Source organism: Gobius niger (genome assembly GCF_951799975.1).
Source record: "Gobius niger genome assembly, chromosome: 17".
Lineage (NCBI taxonomy): Eukaryota > Metazoa > Chordata > Actinopteri > Gobiiformes > Gobiidae > Gobius > Gobius niger.
The window spans coordinates 27371012-27398750 of record NC_136868.1 but is presented as its reverse complement, the minus strand read 5'-3'; the positions used below and the strand labels follow the sequence as shown (position 1 = coordinate 27398750).

Genomic DNA, 27739 nt, shown 5'->3' with positions numbered 1-27739 from the left:
GGGACAGCAGCCCGATGTCATCACAAAGGTCCAGAGGAAGAGGAGGAGGTGTGATCGAGAGGTTTCCAAACTGCACTCCAGTCATGCCTCACTGGTTTATCCGCAAACATTTACACAGAGGGGGGCTGGCGGCGAAAGAAATCCACCGTGGGTTTGTGCTTGCATTGGGTGGTAGTTCTCTCTGTGTTCCCCAATCACCGGCCTTTCCTTTACTTCACTTTTTTAAAGCATTTTGTTCAGCATTGATGCCAGTTCTACCAAACGTGAAACAAAATTGGGTTACTTGTCAAAAAATGTCTAAAACATATGGGAAAAACAGAGGGAGGGGGGAAGTGGAGAGTTCAGTTTCCTCACAACCTGACGGACGGAGCTGTCCTTCAGTCACATGGACCTGTCGTGGATCGTGACTCTGCAGCCGTCTCCGTGGCGGCAAAACTAGTGGCTGCGAAATGGGAGGGATAAAGTTAGCTATGAAAACAAGAGACAACATTAGTAATGTGAAGTATGGTCTTCTATAGGGCTTTCTATTAGGCTTTAGAATGTATGATGGTTGCCCTTTACTGAAGATAATGGGAGAGTGGTAAAAGTCAACGAATGCTTTTCTAGTCATTTAATTTCAATAAAGCAGTAATATGGGGGGAAACGGCTTTGATGATGCCCCTTAATACTAGCCATACATTTAACTGGCAGTAATTAATGTAATGGACTGTGAAATGGCAGGTTGGATATGATTAAATGGAGTTTAGAGGTAATAGTAGTGGAGTATGATAGTTGTGTCAAAAAGTGAAGAGGGGGTATTATGCAAAACCGACTTGTTAGAGCTTTTGACCATGTTATAAAAAAAGAAACATGCCTGGAGCTTTGAGTCACTAGTCGTGCGTCTTTCGGTCATCTTTGAACCTTCTTCCGTCGCCATTCTTAGCATTGCACAGACCGCTCTAAAAAAACCCAAAAAAAGCTGAAGTCCTATGTGTCCAGGAAATGTCCGAGTACGGCGTGAATGAATAATGATGCCAGTGTAGCGCTTTGAGGAACTTGGTGATACAGGTTTGTAAAGCGCGGTACAAGTGTAAGGCATTATTATTATTAAATGTGTTCCTAACCCGTCCATCTCTTGCTAGTTTCCTCTCATCGCAAAGTGAAAACACTCATCGGAGCGGCTTCACTACAGCCACTTGCTGCATTTTTGGCTGGATTATTTTTCTTCCTTCTCTTTATTGAAACAGCTGCACAGCGAAGGGGAGCAATAGTGGGAGGGGCTTGTTTTAGCTCACTCATAGGATCAGGAAGTGAAACTGCCGGATATTTTGTGTCAGCTGTTTTGGATCAATATTGCATTTTCTAACCAGCAAAATGTAAGATAGTGATACATTATATTTTGTGTTTGTTTGTATTCTTTATGGAAAATACTGTACAAGAGCCAGAGCTGAAGATTTTGAGGTTCTCTTTCAGAGTGAGGAGGACTGATTGGATTAGAAAGATTAGAAAGTTGAGATCATTGAACAAGACAAGAGGGATATCCTAGAATTGACTTTATAGAGCTGTGTTTTGATGTGAATTATCTCAACAAATCACCTGTGTGCTTGTAAAGACTAGTCCTTTTGCATCTCTTTTGTAGGTTGCTGTTTTGTTTGGTCCCATTTTTTAGAGACGCAAGGAAATGATGACTGCTCCTGAAATAAAAGTAGACTTCTATCACTTGAACCCGGTTGGGTGCTGCAAGGCAAAGCGATTGTCAATGCCTATCCCAAACTGACTGCTCCATTTAGTGTGTCCCATTATGGCAGGATGAACTTCAGTTGGATAGGTCTTAAATCCTATCGCCATGCGGTCACAGATGCCACTGCCGCTTGGCCTCGCCACCAGAGCAGAATCCAGCCCGAGATTCCTCCCACTGCGATCTCGCGCGGCCGGATTTGGCTGTCGGATTTTCTTCTCGGAACCCTGAGGATGCTTCATTGTCTCCTCTCTCCTCCATTTCCCTAATCCACTCACAGTAGATCCGCCTGACTCTGATCCTACCGGGCCGCCTCCCTTTTGTAGCCACACTGCGCTTCAAACCCCCCCCCCCCAAAATTCCAACGTTAATTAAGCTCCATCACAATAATAGAGGAAGAAAAGTCCTAACCAATTAGTTTGCGTTCCCATCTGAGGCCAGTGATGATGGAGTCGGAGAAATCAGGTCATGTCATTTACGGTTGCCTATTCAGCGACTTGCTCTGCTGTTTAGAATTGAGGACAATGTGAGCTTGTGGAAGATGGGATGATTACAAATTGTGTTTGAAATTCAGTCCATTTCTGCATGATTGACCTCTGGAGAGAGCAAGTTTGGGGGAATTAAAAGATGCTAGATGGTAAGAATAGTTTTGCTTGCCAGGAAACTTGTCTAAAATGTTGCACTAATGAAGGCAGCTTCGTCCCACCAGCATCACGGGCCGCTCGCTGCTGCTTTGACAGCAGTTTTCAAATTCAGCATCATGTAGGATTTTGTTGAGCGCCGTAATACAAAGACCATTTAGCCCTGTTTTTTTTCTAGACCAGATCTATGCTGCTGTTGTTAATGGTTAATAGTGACCGAACAATCTGGACTCAAACCCTGGGATCTTCTTCACTTTTGTTCTTTAATACCAAATGCTGGCTCTTGTAGTGAATTATATTTATTTTGTTTTGTTATACTACACACCCACAGACAGTTTGAATGGGAACAGAAAAAACATTCATGCACCTTTTCAGGCCCTTACCTTATTCTTTTCTTTTTTTTTTACTTGAAGATTATGTTCCCTATCACTTTCATACCCTATGATGGTTATTCAGGAAAAGAGATTCAAGTGGCTGAATAATTCTTATAAAAAAAATCACCATTTATTACTGTAGCTACTGTATGATATATACAAATCTAAAATCTGCTAATAATGACTTTGATTTGAACCACCTCTCGGTCGATGTTCTGTACAGTTCTGTGCAGTCGGTCCATTAGATTAGCCGCCCGGGCCCGTCTGCGCACTAACCTTGCCGCGGGCCTCATTTGACCTTGTTTGACCTCGACTGATGGTTTAGTGTAAGAGCTGAGGAGACGTTTGCTTGCTTCACCGTGTCCCTTCGAGCGAGTGTTAAAATAATTAACATTTAACATTATATTGTAGTAAGACGGTGTTTATTATGAGCAGCTAGCCTGGAGTGATCATTTGAGCGTTAGAGAGGGAGCAGTTATCAAACCAGACGTGTGCTAATCCTCATTAGGAACACCTTTTTGGCTTTATACACTCCATGGTACTCACTTTTTCTTTTTACTTTTGCTTATAAAGACCCTTTACTAAAATAATGCCTACACCATAGCATTTCATACATGACTGTTTTACACATGACCACTGCCATATTCGATCTACTCACTAAATAAACAAATGTCAAACTCAATGTGCCTGGATATTAACCTCTTAACCGAGCACATATCCTTCAGTTTAGCTTTACCCAAATCTAAAAGCTTCTTGACTAGAGCTCACAGCCTATAGGCCAATGTCACGCCTCTTTTGAAAGCAAAGACCCACAAAACTGATCCGTTTTTGTCTCTTTTTCATCCAATTTTTGTCAGCTTTTTCGTCACTCTTTAATCTTTTGTTTTTGACGTTTAAAAAAAAAAAAAAAAAGTGTTATTGTTGCTTTTCCGGCACGTTTTTTTGTCGCTCTTTTGACGCTTTTTTTGCTTTTAGATTTTGGAAAAGCCAAACTGGAGAAAATGTGCTCGGTTCATGTGGGGGCTTAGAGGTTAAGCAGTGTTTAGCCTCAAATGCTAACGAATGATTAGAACGTTGTCATTAGCTTACAGGTCTAAACCTTAAAGAGGAGGTATTATGCTTTTTCAATCACATAGCACCAGTCTATATCACACTACAATGATGACAAACCTTCTGTTGGTCTGTAAATGCAGTAAATCAGAATTACTGCCTTGTATAAAATGTCTCTCTCAAAATGGCTGTAGTGAATGTCTTGAAATAGGCCTCTGTCTCTTTAAGAACCTCTGAGCCTTTCCGACACGCCCCCTCCACACGCTGTCTGTGGCATCAGTGGGGAGGGGGTTCTGCTGAGGAGCAGTGGTTGGTTACTCGGAGGCGTCTCCAGGAGGTGGGGGCGTTCCTAGGGGGACTCAGGCAAACCTATCCCTAAAATGGCCGCCATCAGAGTTTTTACAGATTACTCAAAAATACGTGAATGTGCCAAGGCAACACTTCAGGCATGATTTTAATGAGGGAATGACTTAATAACATGATGGAAAGCTTGAAAAGGTCGATTTTGCATAATACCCCCCCTTTAAAAACCTTCTGGGCGAGTAGTTTTTGAGTCAAATGTAAATTTTACACATTCATCCTATTTTAAGTCCATGATACGGCCCTATCTTGCATTATGTTGAAAGGTTATTCCATCAAATACTGTAGATTTATTTCTTTTTTGCCAATTGATGTAGAGCCTAATAAACGATGTTCACATTGCCGTGCGTTGGAGCGTCCCCTTTACAACTAATCCATGGCAGAATCAATAGGCAGACATCAGTTGATTATTAGCAGCTTCGCACTTGAGGAAAATAGATGGCGCTGATGGTAATTACCGCTCATTTGAAGCCACCAGACCATGGATCGTCAGCTTTGTTAACTTGTATTTATTTGGATTGAAACTGCAAACTGGTTATTTATATTGATCAGACCAAAGAGACCTCAAGATTGTTCTCAATTCTCCGCAGGTCAAAGAGGAATCTAGCCCCAACTGTGAAATTGTTTAGTTTGGAGGATTAACCTTCTGTGCATGTTTGGTGGAGGATACACAGTACACCCAGACAAGTCGAGTCACAGCCTAAATTTTGAGGCATTGTTGCTTTGCATGGGGTTGCGTTGCAACCCCATGAACTGCTACCTTAACGTGGTGGGGTTGTTTGAGTGCCCGAATGATCCGAGGAGCTATGTTGTCTGGGGCTTTATGCCCCTGGTAGGGTCTCCCATGGCAAAAAGGTCCGAGGTGACGGGTCAGACGAAGAGCAGTTCAGAAGACCCCCATGGACGTACACTATACAAGGACCGTGACGTCGCCCGGCATGGCGCAGCCGGGGCCCCACCCTGGAGCCAGACCTGGGGTTGGGGCCCGAACGCGAGCGTCTGGTGGCCGGGTCTCTGCCCACGGGGCCCGGCCGGGCCCAGCCCGAAGGGACGACGTGGGCCCGCCCTCCTGTGGACCCACCACCCGCAGAGGGATCTATAGGGGTCGGGTGCTAAGAGGACTGGGTGGCAGTCAGAGGCAGGTGCCTCGACGACCTGGTCCGCATGCACAGCTTCTGGCGTTCGGGACATGGAACGTCACCTCACTGGGGGGGAAGGAGCCTGAGCTTGTGCGGGAGGTGGAGAGATACCGACTAGATATAGTCGGGCTCACCTCCACGCACAGCTTGGGTTCCGGATCCCAACTCCTGGAGAGAGGCTGGACTCTCCATTTTTCTGGAGTTGCCCGCGGGGAGAGGCGGCGGGCTGGGGTGGGTTTGCTCATATCCCCCCAGCTCAGCCGCCACGTGTTGGAGTTCACCCCGGTGGACGAGAGGGTCGCGTCCCTACGCCTTCGGGTCGGGGACAGGTCTCTCACCGTTGTTTCGGCCTACGGGCCCAACATCGGTGCAGAGTACCCGGCCTTCTTGGAGTCCCTGGGAGGGGTACTAGATAGTGCTCCGACTGGGGACTCCACTGTTCTGCTGGGGGACTTCAACGCCCATGTGGGTAACGACAGTGAGACCTGGGAGGGGGTGATTGGGAAGAACGGCCTCCCCGATCTGAACCCGAGTGGTGTTCTGTTGTTGGACTTCTGTGCTAGTCACAGTTTGTCCATAACGAACACCATGTTCGAGCACAAGGGTGTCCATAAGTGCACGTGGCACCAGGACACCCTAGGCAGGAGGTCGATGATCGACTTTGTAGTTGTGTCGTCTGACCTCCGGCCGCGTGTCTCGGACACTCGGGTGAAGAGAGGGGCTGAGCTGTCAACCGATCACCACCTGGTGGTGAGCTGGATCCGCTGGCAGGGGAGGAAGCCGGTCAGACCTGGCAGGCCCAAGCGTGTTGTGAGGGTCTGCTGGGAACGTCTGGTGGATCCCTCTGTCAGTGGGGTCTTCAACTCCCACCTCCGGAAGAGCTTCTCCCAGATTCCGGGGGAGGCGGGGGACATGGAGTCAGAGTGGACTCTGTTCTCCTCCTCCATTGTCGATGCGGCTGCTCGTAGTTGTGGCCGTAAGGTCTCTGGTGCCTGTCGCGGCGGCAATCCCCGAACCTGGTGGTGGCGCCCGGAAGTAAGGGATGCCGTCAAGCTGAAGAAGGAGTCCTACCTGGCCTTGTTGGCTTGTGGGACTCCTGAGGCAGCTGACAGGTACCGGCAGGCCAAGCGTGCTGCAGCTCGTGCGGTCGCAGAGGCAAAAACTCGGGTCTGGGAGGAGTTCGGGGAGGCCATGGAGGAAGACTATCGGTCGGCCTCGAAGAGATTCTGGCAAACCATCCGGCGCCTCAGGAGGGGGAAGCAGTGCTTCACCAACACTGTTTACAGTGCGGGTGGGGGGCTGCTGACCTCGACTGGGGATGTCGTCGGGCGGTGGAAGGAGTACTTCGAGGACCTCCTCAATCCCGTCGTCACGTCTTCCAATGAGGAAGCAGAGGCTGGGGACTCGGAGGTGGGCTCGCCCATCACCGGGGCTGAAGTCACCAAGGTGGTGAGAAAGCTCCTTGGTGGCAAGGCTCCGGGGGTGGATGAGATTCGCCCTGAGTACCTTAAGTCTCTGGATGTTGTAGGACTGTCTTGGCTGACACGTCTCTGCAACATCGCGTGGCGGTCGGGGACAGTGCCTCTGGATTGGCAGACCGGGGTGGTGGTCCCTCTCTTTAAAAAGGGGGATCGGAGGGTGTGTTCCAATTACAGAGGAATCACCCTCCTTAGCCTCCCCGGTAAGGTCTATTCCGGGGTGCTGGAGAGGAGGATCCGGCCGATAGTTGAACCTCGGATCCAGGAGGAACAATGCGGTTTTCGTCCTGGTCGTGGCACACTGGACCAACTCTATACCCTTCATCGGGTACTCGAGGGTTCGTGGGAGTTCGCCCAACCAGTCCACATGTGTTTTGTGGATCTGGAGAAAGCGTTCGACCGCGTCCCTCGTGGTGCCCTGTGGGGGGTGCTCCGGGAGTATGGGGTCCGGGGCCCTCTGCTAAGGGCTGTCCGTTCCCTGTATGACCGCAGCAGGAGCTTGGTTCGCATTGCCGGCAGTAAGTCAGACCTGTTCCCGGTGCGTGTTGGTCTCCGCCAGGGCTGCCCTTTGTCACCGGTTCTGTTCATTACTTTTATGGACAGAATTTCTAGGCGCAGCCAGGGGCCGGAGGGTGTCCGGTTTGGGAGCCTCAGAGTCTCATCTCTGCTGTTTGCGGACGATGTTGTTCTGATGGCTTCAACGAACCAGGACCTTCAGCACGCACTGGGGCGGTTTGCAGCCGAGTGTGTAGCGGCCGGGATGAGGATCAGCACCTCCAAATCCGAGGCCATGGTTCTCCACCGGAAAAAGGTGGCTTCCCCTCTCCAGGTCGGTGGGGAGTCCTTGCCTCAAGTGGAGGAGTTCAAGTATCTCGGGGTCTTGTTCACGAGTGAGGGACGGATGGAGCGTGAGATCGATAGACGGATCGGTGCGGCGTCAGCAGTGATGCGGTCGCTGTATCGGTCTGTCGTGGTGAAGAGGGAGCTGAGTCGGAGGGCAAAGCTCTCGATTTACCGATCGATCTACGTTCCCACCCTCACCTATGGTCATGAGATTTGGGTAATGACCGAAAGGACAAGATCGCGAATACAAGCGGCCGAAATGAGTTTCCTTCGCAGGGTGGCTGGGCGCACCCTCCGAGATCGGGTGAGGAGCTCAGTTACCCGGGAGGAGCTCAGAGTAGAGTCGCTGCTCCTTCACGTCGAAAGGTGCCAGCTGAGGTGGCTCGGGCATCTGTTTCGGATGCCTCCTGGTCGCCTCCCGCGGGAGGTGTTCCAGGCATGTCCTAGTGGGACAAGGCCTCGTGGAAGACCCAGGACACGGTGGTGGGACTATGTCTCCGAGCTGGCCTGGTGTCGCCTCGGGGTCCCCCCAGAACAGCTGGAGGAGGTGTGTGTGGATCGGGAAGTTTGGGCATCTCTGCTGAGACTGCTGCCCCCGCGACCCGGCCCCGGATAAAGCGGAAGAAAATGGATGGATGGATGGATGTTGCTTTCTTGACTTCCTCCCCCAGAATAATGCTCTGTAAAGTTTACCAACACATGTGAGTCGCGATAAAACATCTGCTTCGCCAGTGGTGATGCACTCGTCCCAGTTTCAAACTTCTCCGCCACTTTATTATCACATCAGACCCTAACGCCTGCTCGCTCTTAGCAAACTATTCTTCCTAAATCTCCTGTGTGCCTTTGGACGTTTACGCTTTTCCATTTATAGCCATGAAGATTATCGCACTGGAGGCGGCGAACGATAACACGCTCGGCAGATTAGTTTCCGGGACATGGAACTAGTTTTACCGCTTTAGTTGTCGCTATGTCACTGCGACCTTATTCCTGTTTTTTTTTTTTTGTAAGTGCAATGTTAAGAATCCAATGTGTTCCCTCTCTGTCCATGCTGAAGGAGAGAGCGAAGCAGTCGTTCTGTCCTTTCTTTTGTCACAAGCCCTGGATTTGACTGTTTTTTCAGTTTCTTTTTCAGTTGCTAAGTGAAGCCGGGAGAGTGCAATGGTGAAGAATGCTGTTTTTAGCTTTGGTCATGGGGAATTGCTCCACATTAGACGCTGCATGTGTGGCCACTAGAGACCAGAATGGTGAGATAAGTGTGATATGAGGTGCAGTTTGACTTTGATGATACATTTAAAGGAATAGCTCAGGTAAGAACATATCTCAGTATGCAAAAGCTGTGGCCTGTTCCTTTAAGGCTTATTTTTTTTCTACAGAAAGGTGAAACGACTGCTTCAATCTTTCTTGCTCTGTTCATCACTTTGAATTATTTTGTGTGCGACGTGTGCTCAAACAAATTAGCTTTATTTTGCCCGCCTTAAATATCTATGCATCAGCTCTGAATTACGATGAAAACACAGTCTCTTTAATAGTGTGGCACACGGACTCATTATTTTTGTCCAAATGCTCAAAGTCGCTCCATACTCCATACTCCACTCCATACTTGGTGGTAAGCTACGTTTATAGCCACAGCAGCCGTGGGATTGACTGACTGAAGCGCCCACGGCCCACTCAATAACTGCATTCTCAAGCTTCTTGTAGAATTTGCACTGAAAATCTATTCCTTACTTTTCTTGCCCACGACACTTTGATGTTTAGTCCTCTTGGCTTATTGAACGCCTGCTTTACAACTGGAACACACACTCCGTCTCTGTGACCTGCCTTTACCGTGAGAATTACAAGCTGAAGTCTTTTCTTTATTTTCATAACTGGTAGAAAGCTGGGCCAAAAAATAGCCTGTTCATTATTATTAAGTTATTTAGTACCAAGTAGCCCAACAAAAACACCCAAATAATAGAAATATATATAATGTGGCTGCACTTAAGAAAGTTCAAATCCAGTGCTTTTGCTCATTTTCACCGACCTCATCCCGCTTTGTTCTTGGTTGATCTCACTCAGTAACTGCCCATGGAGAAGAGAGCTGCATGTTTATTGTTATCTGAGCTCATTAGACTTCCTCTTAATCTCAATCTGAAGCATTTGAACTTATCTGCAGCTCCGGAGAGAAGGAAGCGGCTTTTAAACAAGCATTAGCTGGGCCCCGGGGTGCCAGATGACTGATAAAAAACTTCACTGTGGGCGTCTCCTTTGAAATTTGCACGCCAATAAACACGTTGTTTAGATTAAACATCCTTCCTCGTCGTCAGAGAGTTGGAGAGTTTTTAGTTAATTTGCAGAGATGTCTAAAGCGTACACCAACAAGGCTTCATGAATATTTCCATTGCTCGGGCCTTTCAGATTTGGTCTTGGTTTCATCTACGAATACAATGATTTTTGGAGCAATTAGTGCGGAAATTAGAACTTTTTTACCTGTGTTTATGTCGATCGCTGAATGGATTTTGTTTTTTCTCCCAGGGGGGTGCTTTTTTTTTACATTTCCACGGCCGCAGCCGCACCTGTCGCTGCTTTATTTTTATAGGTCCTTGTAGAGTCCCTGTAACGTCCACACCATTAACCTGCGGAACGAGCTGGAGTCAAGGACAGGGGCGAGCTGCACTGCGGAGAGCTCGCTGTGCTCGCTTTGAGGAAGTCGGCTCAAATGTCAGCGGGCCCATAAAACGCTTTTCAATGTGATAATGTAGAAATGTGGAAAGTCATAATTGAAAAATGATTGGGGCAGTCAATGAGGCGAGAAATGTCAGCTGGGATCTACGTGGAAGGAGGGGATATAACAAAAAAAATGATAATAATGTTTCTGCAAACAAAGATAATGTCTTTCCAATGTTCATGCATAAGACAGGTTGAAAATATGACTTATTTAGATGGATAACATCTGTTTGAAGAAGTGCTCGAAAAGTTATTTTTAGTTACACTTTTAAGCTGTTGACAGGAAGTGACATATATAGAGGTAAAGTTCTATAGCAGTTTGACTCGCCCATTTCCCATTGACGTAACATGGTTGGCACGGCAACAGTTTAAAATTGTTTGCCTTCATCTATGTCACTTCCTGTCATTGTCCAATAAGGAAATACAACTGTAACCATCACAAAAATGGCCAAACTAAAGAAAACTGAGTAATTTTCTTTTTCTTTGCAAAATATTATAGCTGTACTAAGTTACTTGTTTACCTTAATAAATCCTTTCCGTAGTCCCTCTGGGGGCAATAGAAGTGTTAATGGGATGATTGGAGGGTCTTTCATCTCCCCCTGGTGTCTCTGGCCCGAAAACCCCAATTGCAACTTTGCTGTCTACGGGTCGGAGTCACCAATACACACTAATGGAATCACGAAGACGAAGCTACCAGGCTAACGGCTAAAGCGAACTGTGGGCTAGCGCCACTTAAACAGTATTTACAACCATGTTTGAGTGACAAAAAAGATCTCCATTGTGTAATTGGATGTACAATATCCCTCTGTCTCTTAAAAAACGTACCATGCTACGACACTTGCAGTGGCGCTCATGGCCTCTAGGGGCATGAGTTACTTAGTACTGCTTTAAATATATTTGTGTTAACTATATTTTAGGAAAAACTGTGCCTAATGTGTCACTTTAAAGGAATAGGCCACCGTTTTTACATACAAAGATATGTTCTTAGCTCACTTTAGTCGAGTTAATATATCCCCGTCTGGTCTTTGTCCGCGCGCTCTGTCACGCAAACGGAGCACATACGCAGCCTCTCCCACATGTCACATAGCTCCGAAAAAGCTCACGATAGAAGCTACCAAGCTCTTCCACGTGTTCCCTATTTAAATAAAGTTACGTGAAGTGTTTTCATGCGAAGTATATTTACCCAGAAATGTAGCATGTCGATTTTATAAGCAAATAAAAAGGGGGACTATATTGTGAGGCGTAATGATACGAGGAGCACAGCGTCCGCGTAGTAACTCCTAAAGACTTCCCCCGCTCACTTCCGTCAATAACCTTTAGGAGTTACTGCGCGGACGTTTTACTCCTCGTATCATTACGCCTCACAATATAGTACCCCTTTTTATCTGCTTATAAAATCGACATGCTACATTTCTGGGTAAATATACTTCGCATGAAAACACTTCACGTAACTTTATTTAAATAGGGAACACGTGGAAGAGCTTGGTAGCTTCTATCGTGAGCTTTTTTGGAGCTATGTGACATGTGGGAGAGGCTGCGTATGTGCTCCGTTTGCGTGACAGAGCGCACGGACAAAGACCAGACGGGGATATATTAACACGTCTAAAGTGAGGTAAGAACATATTTTAGTATGTAAAAACGGTGGCCTATTCCTTTAAGCATCCATGACTGCCCCCTTGTATTGAGTTTACAGCTAATCTCTTGTCGAAGATCTTGCTTGCTGAAACAAGCTTGCGGCGGAGGGTAAAACACTGCATTGCCTCTGCTGTGGTTCCTGTGCATTTCGAGAGGACTTTTTCCATTTTGTACCTGATTGGTTTTTACTGAGGCGTAGCATGCAGCAGCCCATGTAAAGGTCCTTGACTTTTTTTATATTCATTCATTGGCATTTTCCAACAAATTGTCTGTCTATCTCCAATGAGTTCGGGTGGCTCCAGAGAGGAATCCGAAGCACAGTTCAGGCCAGTGGCTAATGGTCATCTAGATAAAGACAGAAGTAAGTAAACTGGAGTAAGAAAGCCGTCTGATCTGGGAATAGAACAGCTATCAGTTTCAGAATTTCCCTGAGCAATCTTATATCATATACGCAAAACATAGGAAATCAAAGAGTGATGAAAGCAACCTTACGGTGCCTGTCAAGCGAACCAGCATTATCAGGAAATATCTCTAATTGACCTTCCTGTTTTATCTCCGTCCTGAAGAGCCTTATAGAAACCGAAGCCCTTGAATCAGACCCATTGATGAAGTCTGCGGCGGTGTCATTGAGCGGGACAGGAGGAAGTGACAGGCCTCCCACCGCCTCGGTGCACGACAGTAATCGCTGCCCGGCTTCTCTCCTATTGATTCCACTCAGCGCCTCCATCGCTGCTTCCCGTCCTGGATTAAAATATCAGGCAATGACAGGCAAAGCCCCCCCGACGCTGTAGGTAGAGCAGTTTAGCGGAGCCAGTGTTGTCGTAGTTCTAATATTCTTTCAATCGTCCTTTTGTGACAGTCCCTGTGATTGTTGGCTTATTTTGTGAACTATAGCAACCAACAGTCATTCAAACAAGACATGTCTCAAATTTAACGCAAAATATAGGCTAAATGAAAGCGTTTTAGAACAAAATGTTTGTTTGGTTCTGGAAGGTTGATTCTGTAGTGTTGCACATTCTGACGAAGCATTTCCTCCAAACAATCATGGGAATGACGCGGCGCTATCAGTCAGAAGCACAGTAACAAAGCCACAGACACAAAAGCCTTCTTAAGACCCTTTAAAAATGAATGAGGCTGTTTACAATCGCTGCTGAGGCTTCTATTAGCGAACCACTATAAAAGCACTGTGGGTGTAACAAAGCAAACTGCAGCCTAACGTTCAAAGTCATGGAATGAGGCACGGTTCTTTCATTCAGATCTCTGAATCATCCCCGTCCTCCGATGTGGCCGCTGCCGACAGCTCAACAAGAAGCACTGTTAAGCCCACATAGACTGCCATTCACCAGTCTTTTATTCATCATAACCACTCGCTTATTCATAATCTGTGACAATGGCCGGTGCAGCCTGTTGGGAACGGCTCTGCTGCCTGTTTGAAATACAAAGGTGTTTTGCTCCGAGTAATAAAAACAACTACACCTATTTCCATGTAGCAGTTGCTTTAAGCAGGGTCAGTATTTCAGCTGTGATGTGAGACTGGATTCGACAACAATTATCAGCGTTTTAATTGTCACACTCAGCAAATCACTTCACTGCAATTGTTAATCTAATCGGAAAGAGATATAATCCAAAAATGGTCGCTTCTTCTTCTGCTGAAATGCTCTGAGCTGTATTTCCTGGATTATATTGCATCATAAAGGGAAATTGAAACATTTCTAAAGCCCATAATCAATCACCGGACCTGTTCTGAGCAGTTCTGCGCTCGGAGGGTGTCATCACAGTGCCAGTGATTTACAAGAATGCTATTAGCTAAAAGTGAAAGCTTACTTTTACAGTTTTATAACATCATTTCCACTATCGCCTGCAGAGAGTGTTGCATTTGTCCATATTTCAGTCTTCTCTGAAATTTTAGTTTATGTTCCTGGACGTGTTGTGAATGTGTCTTCTGTGACTGGAGAAAAATACACATTTCAGCTTTTGAGAAAGGGACTGTGAGTTTTGTACCAGGTGGCATATTATTTCTCTCTTGCTTGGTTTTGTTCCATTTGCTTGTCACTGCTGCTGCTAGTCAGGAGAACGCTGAGGCATCGCCGCTCTGTGTGCTGTGTTTGCTCATTATTGATAAGTGCCCATCAGAGGGAACTTGATACTAAAGCCTAATGTTATATTTTCTCCTCGATGACCAGTAGCATAATATGTACTTGAGTGTGCCATATATGCTTCATCTCTTTATGGCAGATTAAAGTGAACATTTGCATAATTGTGGCTCATAAACTGGCTTCTGGGCATATCCTACCCTTTTTATAACCTGAAATATCTCTATGTATGGAAATGACTGTGTTACTGTGCATCTCAAGGTTTGATTGGAGCCCTCCCCTGGCCGCAGGGGGTGTAGCACATGCTTTAAACAATATAAGAGCCTCCATTTTTTTTTGTACAGCAGGCTAATAAATTGATGTAAGAAGTGCTCAGAGTTGGGCAGGTGATTTTTTTGGGGAAATTATTTTGGATTACTCTAGCTATTACATAGAGAATCCAGGTAATAAAGATCGGAGCATTCCTGCAGTAGGTAACAGGGCGTGAATGAAGCAAAGTTCTACTCAGCGATTTTCTGATGAGGGAACAGCTTTATGACATAATGAATTGCTGAAAACGTTGATTGTGCATAAGAACTCTCCTTAAAGACGACGCTTGTAACCTTGCTCTGTCCTCTCCCTCTCTGCTGCTTGCTCCTATTGCACATATTTACTGTATATTTCCATTGTTATTGTCAACCAAGGACCAGCCCGGCCGTCCTCTTGACGTCCTCTTGTTGTCCCGGTAACAGGAGTCCAGCGCTGACATCTTTATCCCATTCATCAAGGGGGCAGCGGTGTCCACCCCCTCCCTCCCTCACTGTAAACACGGCACAGTTATTGTATTACCAGAGTGTCATCTGCGCGGCTTGCTACCAGTTTTATGAAGCGGGCGAGTAAATTTAACCAGGAAGGCGGTATTTGCGAGCTGGTTCCTTCCTCCTGTGCCTCTCAACCTAGTCATATAAATGCTCTCTCTCTTCCTTGATTCCGTTTTCTGTCAAATCTCATCTGCGCCTGCACAAACGATTGCAACCTAATTAAGACCTACTGTATATTTTATCAGGACAAGGGTTTTTTATAACCCCATGAGCTTTTATGTAACAAAAACAAAAAAAGAGTGCTGCTTGTGCTTCAAAGACACGGAGTCAGTATGATGATATTTCCAAACAGAAAATAACTTCACAATCTCATCTTTGTACTAGGATATATTTACCTACATGTTTGCAGATTGTCGTGTTCTGAACAAAACTGAAATGCATCTGAAGTAATGCTGAAAGGGCTTTGTAAAATATTGAAACACCAACTTTTTCCTCCTACCGTGCAGCCCCTACGACCTAATCGGTTTCACTAATTCCAACCGTCAAAAGTGCGATTCGCCCGTCTGTCTTTTCGGTCTCTCCTGGTTGAAATTCCGCTGCGCTTGTGAAGACGCCTCTGCACAGCGGCGCGGTGCACATGCTTCTGACAAATGGAGACAGCTTGATCCTGAGAGAGGAGATGATAAAAGCGCGAAGGAGGCAGAGAAAGGATTTGGATGCACCCGCGGCTCAGAGGCTATAACACGCTGCAGACTGAGGAGAAAGGCACAAAGGAACAGGAGGCAGCAGCGGTGTTTGCGGAAGGGATACTGGACCGGTCACCAAATCAGACGGAGATGTGAAGACTCTGTGGGTCTGGAGATGAGAACAGTTGAACATGTCAGGTTTGCACAAAGTCTATATATATATATAAAAAGAAACATTGGAAACAGTGTCTCCCTTATGTTGAGTGATAACTGGAGATTTCATTGGCTTGCTGCCTCTGTTGCTTTGACCAGTTGTGGCAGTAGTGATGCTGTGGAAATGCAGACCAGAGGTAAAGATAAGATAAGATAAGATGGTACTTTAAAGTGGCGTTTGCTCGACTGTACAATGCAAGAAGAACAGTTGACTTAAAGAAAACAAAGGGAATAGCTGTGAATCACTGTGCAAACTGTACATAACGGTCATGAGCAAATCCAGGTTCCATTGTTGAGAGATTGCAACTCGTGAACTCATGCCCCTAGAGGCCATAAGTGCCACTGCAGGTGTCGTTTTTTACTCATTAATTGTCCATGAGAGTAAATACTACTTATTATTGTACATACGATTACAATGGAGATCATTTTATCACTCAAACTTTGCTGTAAATACTGTGTAAGTATTTTAGCGTTGCCGTTAGCCTGTTAGCTTCTTCTTCATGATTCTATTAGTGTGTATTGGTGACTCCGACCTGGATGCAGCAAAGTTGCAATTGTGGTTTTTTGGCCGGAGACACCAGGGGGAGATGAAAGACCCCCAATCCTCCCATTAACACTTGTATTACCCCCAGAGGGACTATGAAAGAATGTATTATACATTAGAAAACTGCTGTACCACTGAGAGTTCGTCCAGGCGTTCTCTTTTGTTCTAAGGGTTTTCAAAGTCATCGACTGGTCTGGGTTGTTGAATTTGAGGATCTCCCACTGATGACTTAATAAGGAAAAGCTGAATAAGACTCAAGGTTCATGGATAGAACTAGATTTGCTTGCTGTTTGTAGATTATTTAAATCTTGCTCCTTAGCTCTACCTAGAAGCCTATAGATATTCTGCAGTGTCACGCTGTTCAAATCTGTCTCCTTTTGTGCGTTTGTGGTTGCTCCGTATGTGCAGGACAGAGCCGTTACTAATGATGCTGCTAATTGGTGAAATTGCCAGTGTTTGAGCTGATTAGGCGGCGTCCCACTCACTGACGCCGCTGCAATAAAAGGGGCGTTTGTTTCATTCATGCTCGCGGCTCATGTTTTTGTGTGTTTTCTGCTCGTCTCTGGCTCTGGCTGCTCCTTTATCTGTCTGTCTCCGTAAGAATAGGACGCGGCGTGTGAGCAAACGCGGGGTTTGAGTCAGCCGCTGAACACTGCGTTATATAACAGCTAAGACAAGACAACATATCCGGATATTGTCTCTCCATATATTTTGATAGTAATGTGACAGTGTGTAAAGGAACTAGGCCATGGCTCTGTGTCAGCGTAATCCACTGGAATCAAATGCAGCAAATATATGGAGCACTGACTGTTACTGATTTGCGCTTAATGCCAAAGTAGCTAAATGCTCCCATAACCTCTCGATTCTCGTTAATTCCCATTCTACCTTTCTGCAACTTTAAAAAACTGCCAATACTTCACGCACTGCTAGTTTAATAAGGCCACTATCTCTCTCGACTTTCCCAGCTGTAACTGTAGGTGTCGATATTCTCCTAAGAGGCTCTCCTCCTGCTCGATTGCTCCGCTAACAGTTGGAGGAAGTAGTTGGCACAGGCTTAACAGCTCTTGGCTCCCAGCTCCAAAGCCGCTCTTTAAAAACCAACTGAAAATCACCAGCCAGAGCGGCACCTGCGCTTTACCTCGCACGCACACAACTGTGGAAATGTACTGGCAAAACCCTGTTGTATTTACCTTCATCACTTGTTAATGACTGGTGTCTCCAATATGGGCAAATTGTCTTTTATCTCCGTAAATGGCGGTTGATAGGCTACAGGGACAACTCTTCAATAACTCGCTTGTGTATCGTGCAAAATAGTATATTTTTTGCATCTTAGAGAAAAAAAGGAAACTGTATATTTTTAAAAGCCATAATAATAATCAATAACCCTATCCGTTCCGAGCAGTTCTGCACTCAAAGTGTGTTCATCATGGCGCCATTGGTTTGTTAGCATGCCGTTGGATGAAAGAGAAAGTGAATGTGTCGTTCTTATTACTCCCTGACGGTCAATATTCAGTCTTACCAGCCCAGTCGCTGACTCCTTCCTCTCCTCTTTTGTTCTCATGGACTTTATTTGAATTTTTTTAAAGCAGAAAATCTCAGTGCTGAGGTACCCAAAAGAATGCTTTCAAACCTCAATTATACCTTATCTGATGTAGTAGAACCAAATGCTGGCATCAACCTACCCCAATTGTATGTCGTCTCATTAAAATTTCCAAACAGTTTGGAAATTGAGTTTTGTACAGCATGAGGATGTTTAATTGTACTAAGCACACCAGCAGCTTTACAGAAAGATGATTTTTGCATACAGCTTTATCTTCTTCCAGTTTGTTCTCAGTACACTGAGACACTTCAGTTCAGTTTAGTTTAGTTTATTTGTTCATTTGAGCAGTTAAAATTCTGCTCAAAAGGAGTGGGCCAAAGCAAAAGCTTATAAACGCCCACCCCGAAATCATTACAATAAAAGTGTATATCACAACAATAGTACAAAAGAACATATTACAATTTAGTAGTTTAGTTTAATTACGACAAACTGCTCAACAGTTCTTGCTAATGGCTAAATTGAAAATCATGAAAATATACCAAATCCAATGCTGTGGTCTTTTTACCATCTTCCTTTACCCGTAGTACCGAGAAACGAGGTGTTTTTAAAGGCCCTATAGAAGCATTTCCAAGGCCGATCATTCCGTAGTTCATTGTTCGATCGATTCCCAATGACCTTCCCTGGTCACTTCCTTACTATGTTTCTTCAATGCACCGTTTGGAGACCGGTCCTGCCTGCCTTTCTATAGTTCCGCTCCATTTAAAAAGCGAATGCATTTTCACACACCCATATTTGCGCAGATGGAGTGATAGGTTTTTATCGCCCCTCTATGTTTGTATTCAGAGGCTGGTGAGATTTAGTACTAGGCTTATTTTGTGCCCCCTCTATTAGCGCTTTCTCATACATTTAGGCATTGGTGCTACTTAAAAATGAAGTCATGAATAACCTGTTTTTACCACTTCAAAGACACGCATAAGCTCCTTTACCAGCCGAGCATCGCTGTCTCTTATCAAAATCCCACAGCCAGCGGAGACAGTGAACGCATCACGAGTGGGTGACCTTCGTTCTCCTCGGTTTGCCTTACAGCCTATTAATCTACTGCTTTATGCTGCGTCTTAGGTTCTCAGGCAGGCGCAGACCCGCAGCTTGAGAAACCCTGTAGACAAAGAGCCTGGGTCTGACTGATAAGCGTTCGCTCTGGAACACAGACATCATAAGTCCCGGGACGGCCTGAATACAGGTCATACACCTGTAACAGCAGCTACTGGGGTTCGGCATATGAAGCAAAACCATGTGAATCATCCGTCTACAGCACTGGGAACATCCAGGTCATTCCATCAATGGGTTTCTGTGAATCTTTGGAATGTGCTGGAGAAGGCTGGGCACACTGGCCACACTCTCCCATCAACAATCAACAATGGATCCTTTGACATTGCAGAAGCTTATGGAAACAAGGCCCCAGTGAATGTGCGCTGTAATCAAAGGTATTGAGAATCTATACATTAAACAACAATAAAAACAAAACAAAAAGCCTTATCCTCACCTGTCAGTTCAAGTTGTAAGATGCTTGATGGAATGTTTGCAAATCTTAAGAAAAATATACTATATATACAGATTTCTTGCGATTGTGCCATTAAAACATAGTGTTTGGGCATTAAAAAGCCTACCATTTGGCTTGATGCTTCCTTTTTTTTTTTTCTCCATTGTATCGGCAGATGATATGGTGGGGGAAAAAACAGAGAGAGAGAGAGACTGCTTGACAATGGTTGCATATTATTACTATTCTGAATTTGGTCCAGCACGATCAGTCCCTCAGCCACTATTTGAAAACAGAGAAAAAACAGGTATAGATCCTTTAATTACTCTCTTAAAATGTGACATTTAAAAGTCGTACTGCAGCACTCTTATCTAAACTGCTGCTCCAGTCGACTACACAATAGAACCTGTTTCCAAACACACATTTTTCGATCTCCTATGATGATCCAATGATGTCATGGCTGAAGCCGGCTGGTCGCATGTGTATTCCACTCACGTGAGTCCAGTGTTGTCCTTGCGTTGAATGGACCTCATTAGCATGTGAGTCAGCTCTGCTCCGGCTGCAGCCTCTGGGCCACAGCACACGGACACACGGACACACGGACACACAGACGAGCCACATTACAGAGTCTGGGAGTGTGGATTTGTTATGCTTAGAACAATAGCGTCTGAACATGTGGGAGAATACTGTGCTCAGAGTGAAAGCAGCATGGAGCCAGATGAAGACGTCTCCTCCACTGTGTAAGTCGCACACACTGTTGGTTACTCCATGTACTGAGCTAATGATCAGATATGACGTCTTTCCTTTTGGATAATGTGGCTCCAATGACTTGATTTTAAATTGATTTTGTGCTCTGCGTGGGGTAGAAAGCAAAGTGCAGCTTCTCGGCCCACTATTCAGAACTTTGTTATAAATATAGGCATTGTACTTCAGAAATCCTCCCTCAGAAAATGCAACAATACTTTCATAGTAAAAAGCTTTGTATTTCTGGTTTGTGCTAACTCCAAAGCACATCCTTAGTTTAAACTTCATGATAGGGATTTTCTTTTGTTGCTGGTTATGCCACAAAGTTTTCACTTCTTCATGTATAGTGTGAAGTAGCTCTGGAGATTTTTCCTTCCTCATCATGACAAAGTTATGCTGATGTATTCTTTGTTTGCATTAGAACTGCTAAAATGCAGGCCTGTCACGATGATGGATGGATGGATGGATGGATGGATGGATGGATGGGTGGATGGATGGATGGATGGATGGATGGAATAGAATAATATTATTTATCACAATATTTTCATGGCTTGCTGCAGCTCTGGCTCAAGAGCCGCAGCAAAAAGGAGGAGCAGGACACAGCGGAAAACATTTAAGCTCTAACAGCATTTATTCAAAGAAACAATATGTAGCTTCAATGTTCAAAGTGGCCGGCGCAATGTGGCGTCTCCGAGGCCAGGTGGAGAAGAACAGAGGAGCAGCCCAGGAGTGGGGAAGGGGCGGTCCTTTTATGAGCGGCCAACAGGATGCACTGGGCCCTGGCACATCCGGAGTCACCTCAAAACAAGAGAACATTAGTGGGCAACACAACCAGAGGGCAACCCCAAGCTAGGGGCCGTCACATGGCTCACTACATCCAACTTCAAATTCTGATGCCATGACAGGCCTAAACGAAAAGTGTTCTGGTGGCATAGTTATACCAGTGGCGTAGCAAGGGTACCAGGGGGCCTCAAGCAGGAATGTCAGTAGGGGGCCCTCTGGCGGCCAGCCTGGGGTTGGGACGTTGACGATGATATTTGCGTGCCAAACAATGAAGGCTGCTAAAAGCCTAAATGTAAAGGCAAAGAGAAGAGGGTCTCGTGTCCCAGATTGTGTTGGGTCCTGTCCTGTGGCGTTTCTATGTTCCCCTCGCGTCTGGGTGGGTCTCGTCTGTGTGCTCCGGTTTCCCCCATCAACCACAAGCACACAGGCTTGGTCACGTCCGAGGATCTTCATTTAAGATCTGGACACGGGTCCCCAGGTGCTCCTCTGCGGTCACCCTCTGCCCCGGCACATTAAAGGCAGCAGTAGCTCAGTGGTTGAGGTCATGACTCCCGCCTACACTTGGCCTCGTAATGTGGCGTCCTTGGGAAAGAGTCAGACACTTTGCGTATCGTTCTAGTTATTATGGAATACGCTAAGAATATAAAAACGTTGAGTCATACATTCACTCCCACTCCGGGAAATACATGTACCTGCCATTATTCAGCTTTGCAAATGAACAGATACAAACAGTCTGGAGATAAAAACATCCTCTGAATACTTTTGCATACGTTACTGTTGAATATGTGGCTTCTCCGACACATTTGAGTGCCATTTGCATAAAGCGCGTATCCTGGTTGCGCTGGCGTGAAATGGCTTTGAGTGAGGATTTGTGTTTCAGATGTGGCAGAACTAAATACAACGGGCTTCTAGGAAATCCCACACCAATGCCAGGAAGAGCACGCGGAGCCGCAGCGGCACAGCGATGCGTTCATGGGACAGGTGTTGAGTGTATAAGGAGGTATCGTAGTGATTTACAGCCTGCTCTGTTTATTTCTGTGTACCGGCTGCAGTTACTATGGGGTCCACAGCGAGGCATTAGCGGGATTAAGAGTTGCCCTGCGGGGAATATGTTACTCTCGTGCCCTTTCACATGTTGACAATCAATCACTAAAATTAATTTCTGTGTCTCTAAATTGACTCTGTTTCTAACACATTTTCCTGAAACGCTGCACGCATCGCTGTATAAACATTGTATAAACCGTGTGACGGGTCTGTGGTCTACTGAGGCAAACCTCCCTTTGGGTGGTACAGGGCAGCTGATGTTACTGTTAAACAACACCACTACAGTATCAGAAAAAAAGTGAAGGCATCGAAAGTAGGAGGTGACTTTGTTGTTTCAGCTCTTGGTCCAGGGACAGCATTAAATTCTAAGTAAATTATTTTTTTTCCCCATTTTTGCCTAATTTCTTTTTTTCAGCTTTCCCCCCAATTTTTAAAAACATTTTTTTTCTTATTTTCGCCCCAATATTTTCCCCATTTTTTCCTCAAATTATTACAAATTTTCCCCTTATTTTTTTTTTTGCCCCTTTTTTCCTTATTTTTGCCCCAATATTTCCTAATTTGTCCCCAAATTATTCCCAATTTTTCACACAGTTCTTGACATTGGAGATGAACCTATTATATATTTTCAGATTTTCCTCACATTATTGTTCCATTTTCTGGTTTTATACGACAGATATTTTAGTATCTGTATTGATATCATTCAGGTGGTGTCGGAAACCAAGTATTGTTAAAGTACCTGTTTAAAAAAAAAAAAAAAAAAAAACGTAACAGTACCCCGTCCGGTGTCTGATCAAATATAGATTTATTCCATGTTTAAATGGCATCACGTAATCGTTGACTTTACAATCTTCTTGAACCTGTGTCATTTGGACAGCACATGATGCATTGTTTAACTTCACCTCACTGCAAAGAGGGAGAAAATATTTGTTTATTGTAAATGTGTTCAGCTTTCACTTTGAGGACTTGTTGTGACTGTCTCCTTCCTCTAGACGGCCGTGACCAAAACATGCCCTCTCTGAAGCAAAATGCCACACTGAACAAGCTCCTGTGTGTTGTCTCTGAAAGGTGACCCACTTCTCTCCCCCCAAGTGAGATATGCCTCTCTCTCTCTCCACGGGCCACTGTCTTTATCATTCAGGAGCACGGGACAATTTGTCTGTAAATGTGGCGTGACAGCTGAGCCGCGGCTGGGGTCACGCCGGAGCTTAGTCCCATTTAAAAGCGTTCAAGATCGCAGACCATGCTGGCGGTGGATATAGAGCACAAGAAGGCGTCAAGTTTTTGCATTCTTTCCGTGACGTGGTGGTGCACTTCAGCCTGAGTTGGGTGCGAATGCTTTTGCCGGTTCATATTGCCGCAGCGGGGCTGTAATCGGTGTGCAGAGCTATTTTTGTTGCCGCTTTAGGAATGGATAGGCGGAGCGGAGCAGTGTGGATATGGAAAAGTCAAAGTGTGTCGTCATTATAGACACACAATAAATGTAATAATTTGTTGTACAAGACTGCACAACAAATTTAGCCGTGCTGCCCTAATGATGGGAAAGATACCAGCACCATAAGTACTATAGTTCCTGGTCTACTTGGTTGAGGTGGATTTCTTTCCCATTACATCAGCATAACAACAAAATATATTATCTCTATAAGGCTTCATAATAATGCATTAGCTCAAAGTTGCTCTACAATTTTGTGCATTATTCATTCACACCATACTCTGTAGTGGTAAGCTACTATTGAAGTCACAGCTGCCCTGAGGTAGACTGACGGAAGCGAGGTTACCAGTAGGGTTGCCACCTATGTCTGACAAAAGACCTGGACATTTCAGCAACTCAGTCAACCCTTTTGTTTATAAGCAGTGGCGCCTTCACACATCTAACCCAAGACAAAAAGTGCCCTACTACAGTGAAATTGGACATAACCTTGTGATGGAGCTATGTTAGTTTTGATTTAAGTAGTGGTTAATGTCCAGTGGTGGAAAGAGGACAGAAACTTTGTACTCAATTACATGGCTGAAATTGTACCATGATATAATGTACAAAAGTACATTCAAATTCAGTATTTTCCTCCCCTTACATGCTCCAGCCATGTCCTAGTGTGTAGAATGAGCTCAGACCTGTTCACCACAACTGCCTCTAAAATCCTGCACTGTCATGCACAAGCTTAATATAGAAGCTGCAACTACATGTATGACCTGAGGGGGCAGTAGTGAGTATAAAATGGCCAACTTGCATCTAGCCCCTTTAATTACAAGTACAAGTACAGCTGTAAAAATGTACTTAAGTACAAGTATTTATGTTCTTAACACAAATGAGAGAATGACATTGCTTGAATGCAGTTATATCCTTATAATAGCCATATTAGTAACTTCACTCTTCATAGTGAACTGTTCTGAATCGTTTATGCAAGAATTATCTTTGGACAGATTAATCACAACAAAGGTGAGCCTTTTGTTCCATGAGCCCCAGTCCAAGTCCCTGCACAAATTTAATATCAATGAGACCGGGCGCAGTCTCAAACTATTTACCAAGCTACATTTCAACAATCAAAACCACTGTCCCTCTGTTAAGAATGATTTAAATCAAAAGGTGTTAGCGGAGGCCCTTTCCCACTCTGTCTCAAATGTCCTGCACTTGGTAGGTCTATTTAGGAAGATAGTGATGTGGACAGTTTGCACTGTGCACCATATCCCTATGTGGTGTCATCTTGTGGCTGAACACTTGTTTGCTGTATTTAAATGTGACTGTGGAAGTCCTCGACAGCCATTGGTGGACTGTCTCTGAGCCTGGCTCCTGAGTGGATAATGGTCCTACTGCTTCCCTGGCCTGTGATTGGTGCGCCGCCCTGGGCTTCCACCTGAGCGGCCACACCCTTAAAGGACCTGCCACCCTGCCATTCGGGGCTGCTGGGATTTTATGTGAACAGCAGCCACTTTGCTCTGTGTCTCTTTGAATGTGTTCTCCCATAGGGAATTTTGTAAAGACACTCGTAGTCCTTGTGACTTAGTTAGAGACTGGTTTTGCTTTATGTACTTCGTTTGGTTATTAGTTTGAACTTTGTTTTGGAACCCCCTTCCTTTTTAAATAAATTATCACTTTAGTTTTACCATTTCACATCTTGGTTTTGTTACTTCCCCTTCACCTCAGCAGAGCTGGGTCGTAACACACTGAATCAGTGAAAAAGATCTTCCGATGTGAAGTATTGACAGGTCAACAAAGCCTTACCCTCAGAGGCAGATCTACACGGAGCTGGAGGCAAGTGCCCACTGTCAGCCTTCTGTCTTTGTCTTTCTAGAACCTGACAAAACATTCATCTGTATGAGATTCTAATGTTTCTCACGTGGGGAGAGCTCGCTCCTGTAAACTCCTCCATTCTCCATATTAGCGATCTATCAATGTATGCTTTATGCCTGATTACTGAGGCATATGTGTTCTAGTGTTTATAAGACGGTCTCCTCCCATTGTCAATAGTACAGTCCGCTGCCCCGCGGTCAAAACAAACAGAGCCACGCTGAGCCATAGAGTCACACGTGAGCAGAGCCAAAGAGCAAGTGGAGGAGGCGGGACTCGCGTTCGAGGTGCCAATGTCAGCCTTGCTTTCTTTGAGCTCTGGTCAAGCAGAGCAAGGAGTGAGATTCTGTGCGTGTGTGCGTGTGTGCGTGTGTGCGTGTGTGCGTGTGTGCGTGTGTGCGTGCGTGCGTGCGTGCGTGTGTGTGTGTGTCGATCGATCAGTGGAGGAGAGAGAGCGGCTTGGGGAAAAGAGCCAAAACTCTCGACGATAAACAAAAAAGTGCTTTTAGGACTGTGCTGTACTCTGTAGTGTCCCGGGAGAATTTTTTCCCGGGACAGACCTTTAAAAAGCAGGACAATCAGGTAAAACCGGGACAGGTGGCAACACACTAGTTACCAGTCTGCACAGATTAGCCATGTGCTCTGTTTATAAAGATGCAGTGTGTTGACATGTTTACAAGGCGATATTGAGGCTGCTACATGACCGATTTTGTGACTTAAACCCATTCTTATTCAGCCAGGTATCTCATACATTGACACCCATTCCCTTGGTAGAAATCTCGACAGGTCAGATAGGATTCATAGTATGAGAGCATTACTCAGCTCTGCATCTCCCTTCGACAGCGATCTAGACAGCTCCTCTCACTCCTGTCTGCGGCTGCCAAAGGCGGCGATCCTGGCATTCAGCTCTGGAGATGGGGCAGACTTCTTTCAGATCAGAGTTTAACTCATGTGGTTTTAATGCCATGGCTTGTAGGGCAGAAGTCTTTAACCTTTTCCCATTCGTGAGCTAGTTTTACACAATAAAAGGGGCACAGATCTACTTATGCTTTGAGGAGTAACTATTGGTCAAAGGTGATGCACCCAAGTCTCTTCTCTTGGGTTTAGCGCTGCATTTCTCTCTTGACAGCGTGAGTAACCCGGGGTTGGCTTTCGAAGAGACTTTACTGCAGAAGATGTTACAAATGCCAGAGTCTGACAGTGTCTCTCTTTGTCTCTCTTTTGCAGATAAGCTGTTTGGGAAGAGGCTGCTGCAGGCCGGGAGACACATCATGTCACACAAGTCGTGGATGAAGACAGTGCCCACGGAGAACTGTGACGTGCTCATGACGTTTACAGGTCAGACGGACGCCCACACGTGTTCTGCTGTCTGCCGTGTCGACATGCATTACTCCCACATTATCCGTCGATCAGATCCTCCTGTGCGCTCTGGGCTGCTGTGCCACAATGCTGGTTTTATTAGAATCGTTTTATGGTGTCTTTGGGGTTAGGAATCGCAGTGGTTGGGGTCTATCTGTAATAAAGTCCATTTTGCAGAGGAGGTCAGAGGGCAGATGGTTCGCAGTTGGTGCTCCCGCTTCGCTACAGAAAGGTCCTGGGATCGATCCTGGGCCAGGTGGGGCCTTTCTATGTAGAGTTTACATGTTCTCCCCATGTATCATGTTTCCTCTACCACTAAAAACATGAACAATGGGTTCATCCTCCACCCTTAATCAATCCATCTTTGAAATTGACTTTTCACCTCACTGTCCAGGGTTTCCGCGGGGCATGAAAAGGCTTCAAAAAGCATTACATTTAATTCAAACTGGTATTAAATCTAAACTGCATGAAATATTTGACATCGCTCAACAAGTTTTTCATGTTCAGCTGCAGTTTTGGCTGAAATTTACCACTGTCATTTATCATTGAAATCTTTATTGTATGCTATACATGCAGAAGGTTTGGTCATCATTGTAGTGTGCTATAGACTGGTGCTATGTGATTGAAAAAAGCAGAATACCCCCTCTTTAATAAATCCTTTTCATCGTTCCTCTCGGTGTAATACAAGTGTTAATGAGTTGATGATTGGAGGGTCTTTCATCTCCCCCTGGTGTCTCTGGCAGGAAAATCACAATTGCAGCTTTCCTGCCTACGAACCGGAGCCACCAATACACACTAATGGAATCACGAAGAAGAAGCTAGCAGGCTAACGGGCAAAGCTAACTGCGGACTAGCACCACTTAAACAGTATTTACAGCCAAGTTTGAGTGAAAAGAAATATCCTAACATGCTTTGACACCTGCAGTGGCACTTATGGCCTCTAAGGGGCATGAGTTACTTAGCACTCATTCTATTTTAAAGCAGTACTGTCAGTCCAATTACAGTATTTTAAACTTTGGTGCTTAGGCCTGGCAGGTAGAGATGTGACAGACGGGATGAAGGGAGAATATGTACGTTTTTTGATTTGTTCAAATCTGCCCGGAACATAGAGGGCCAGATCTTGTGACTGGCGCAGTCCGTGCGCAACTCTAAACGCAACATAATACACGCGCG

The 27739-nt window shown here is 45.3% G+C and overlaps 1 protein-coding gene across 2 annotated transcripts in view; it reads left to right on the top strand.

Moving 5' to 3' along the window:
• ano8b (anoctamin 8b) overlaps positions 1-27739 on the top strand; it is a 56869-nt gene that overhangs the window by 2071 nt on the left and 27059 nt on the right. Inside the window, exons 1-2 of one of the 2 annotated variants that reach the window (XM_079574756.1) lie at positions 19922-20093; positions 26435-26545. In XM_079574756.1, coding sequence (XP_079430882.1) covers positions 20027-20093; positions 26435-26545 — 178 coding nt within the window. In that variant the 5' untranslated portion in view covers positions 19922-20026. Of the gene's footprint in view, positions 1-19921; positions 20094-26434; positions 26546-27739 lie in introns of those variants that run through there. The other variant, XM_079574755.1, reaches the window with a different exon arrangement.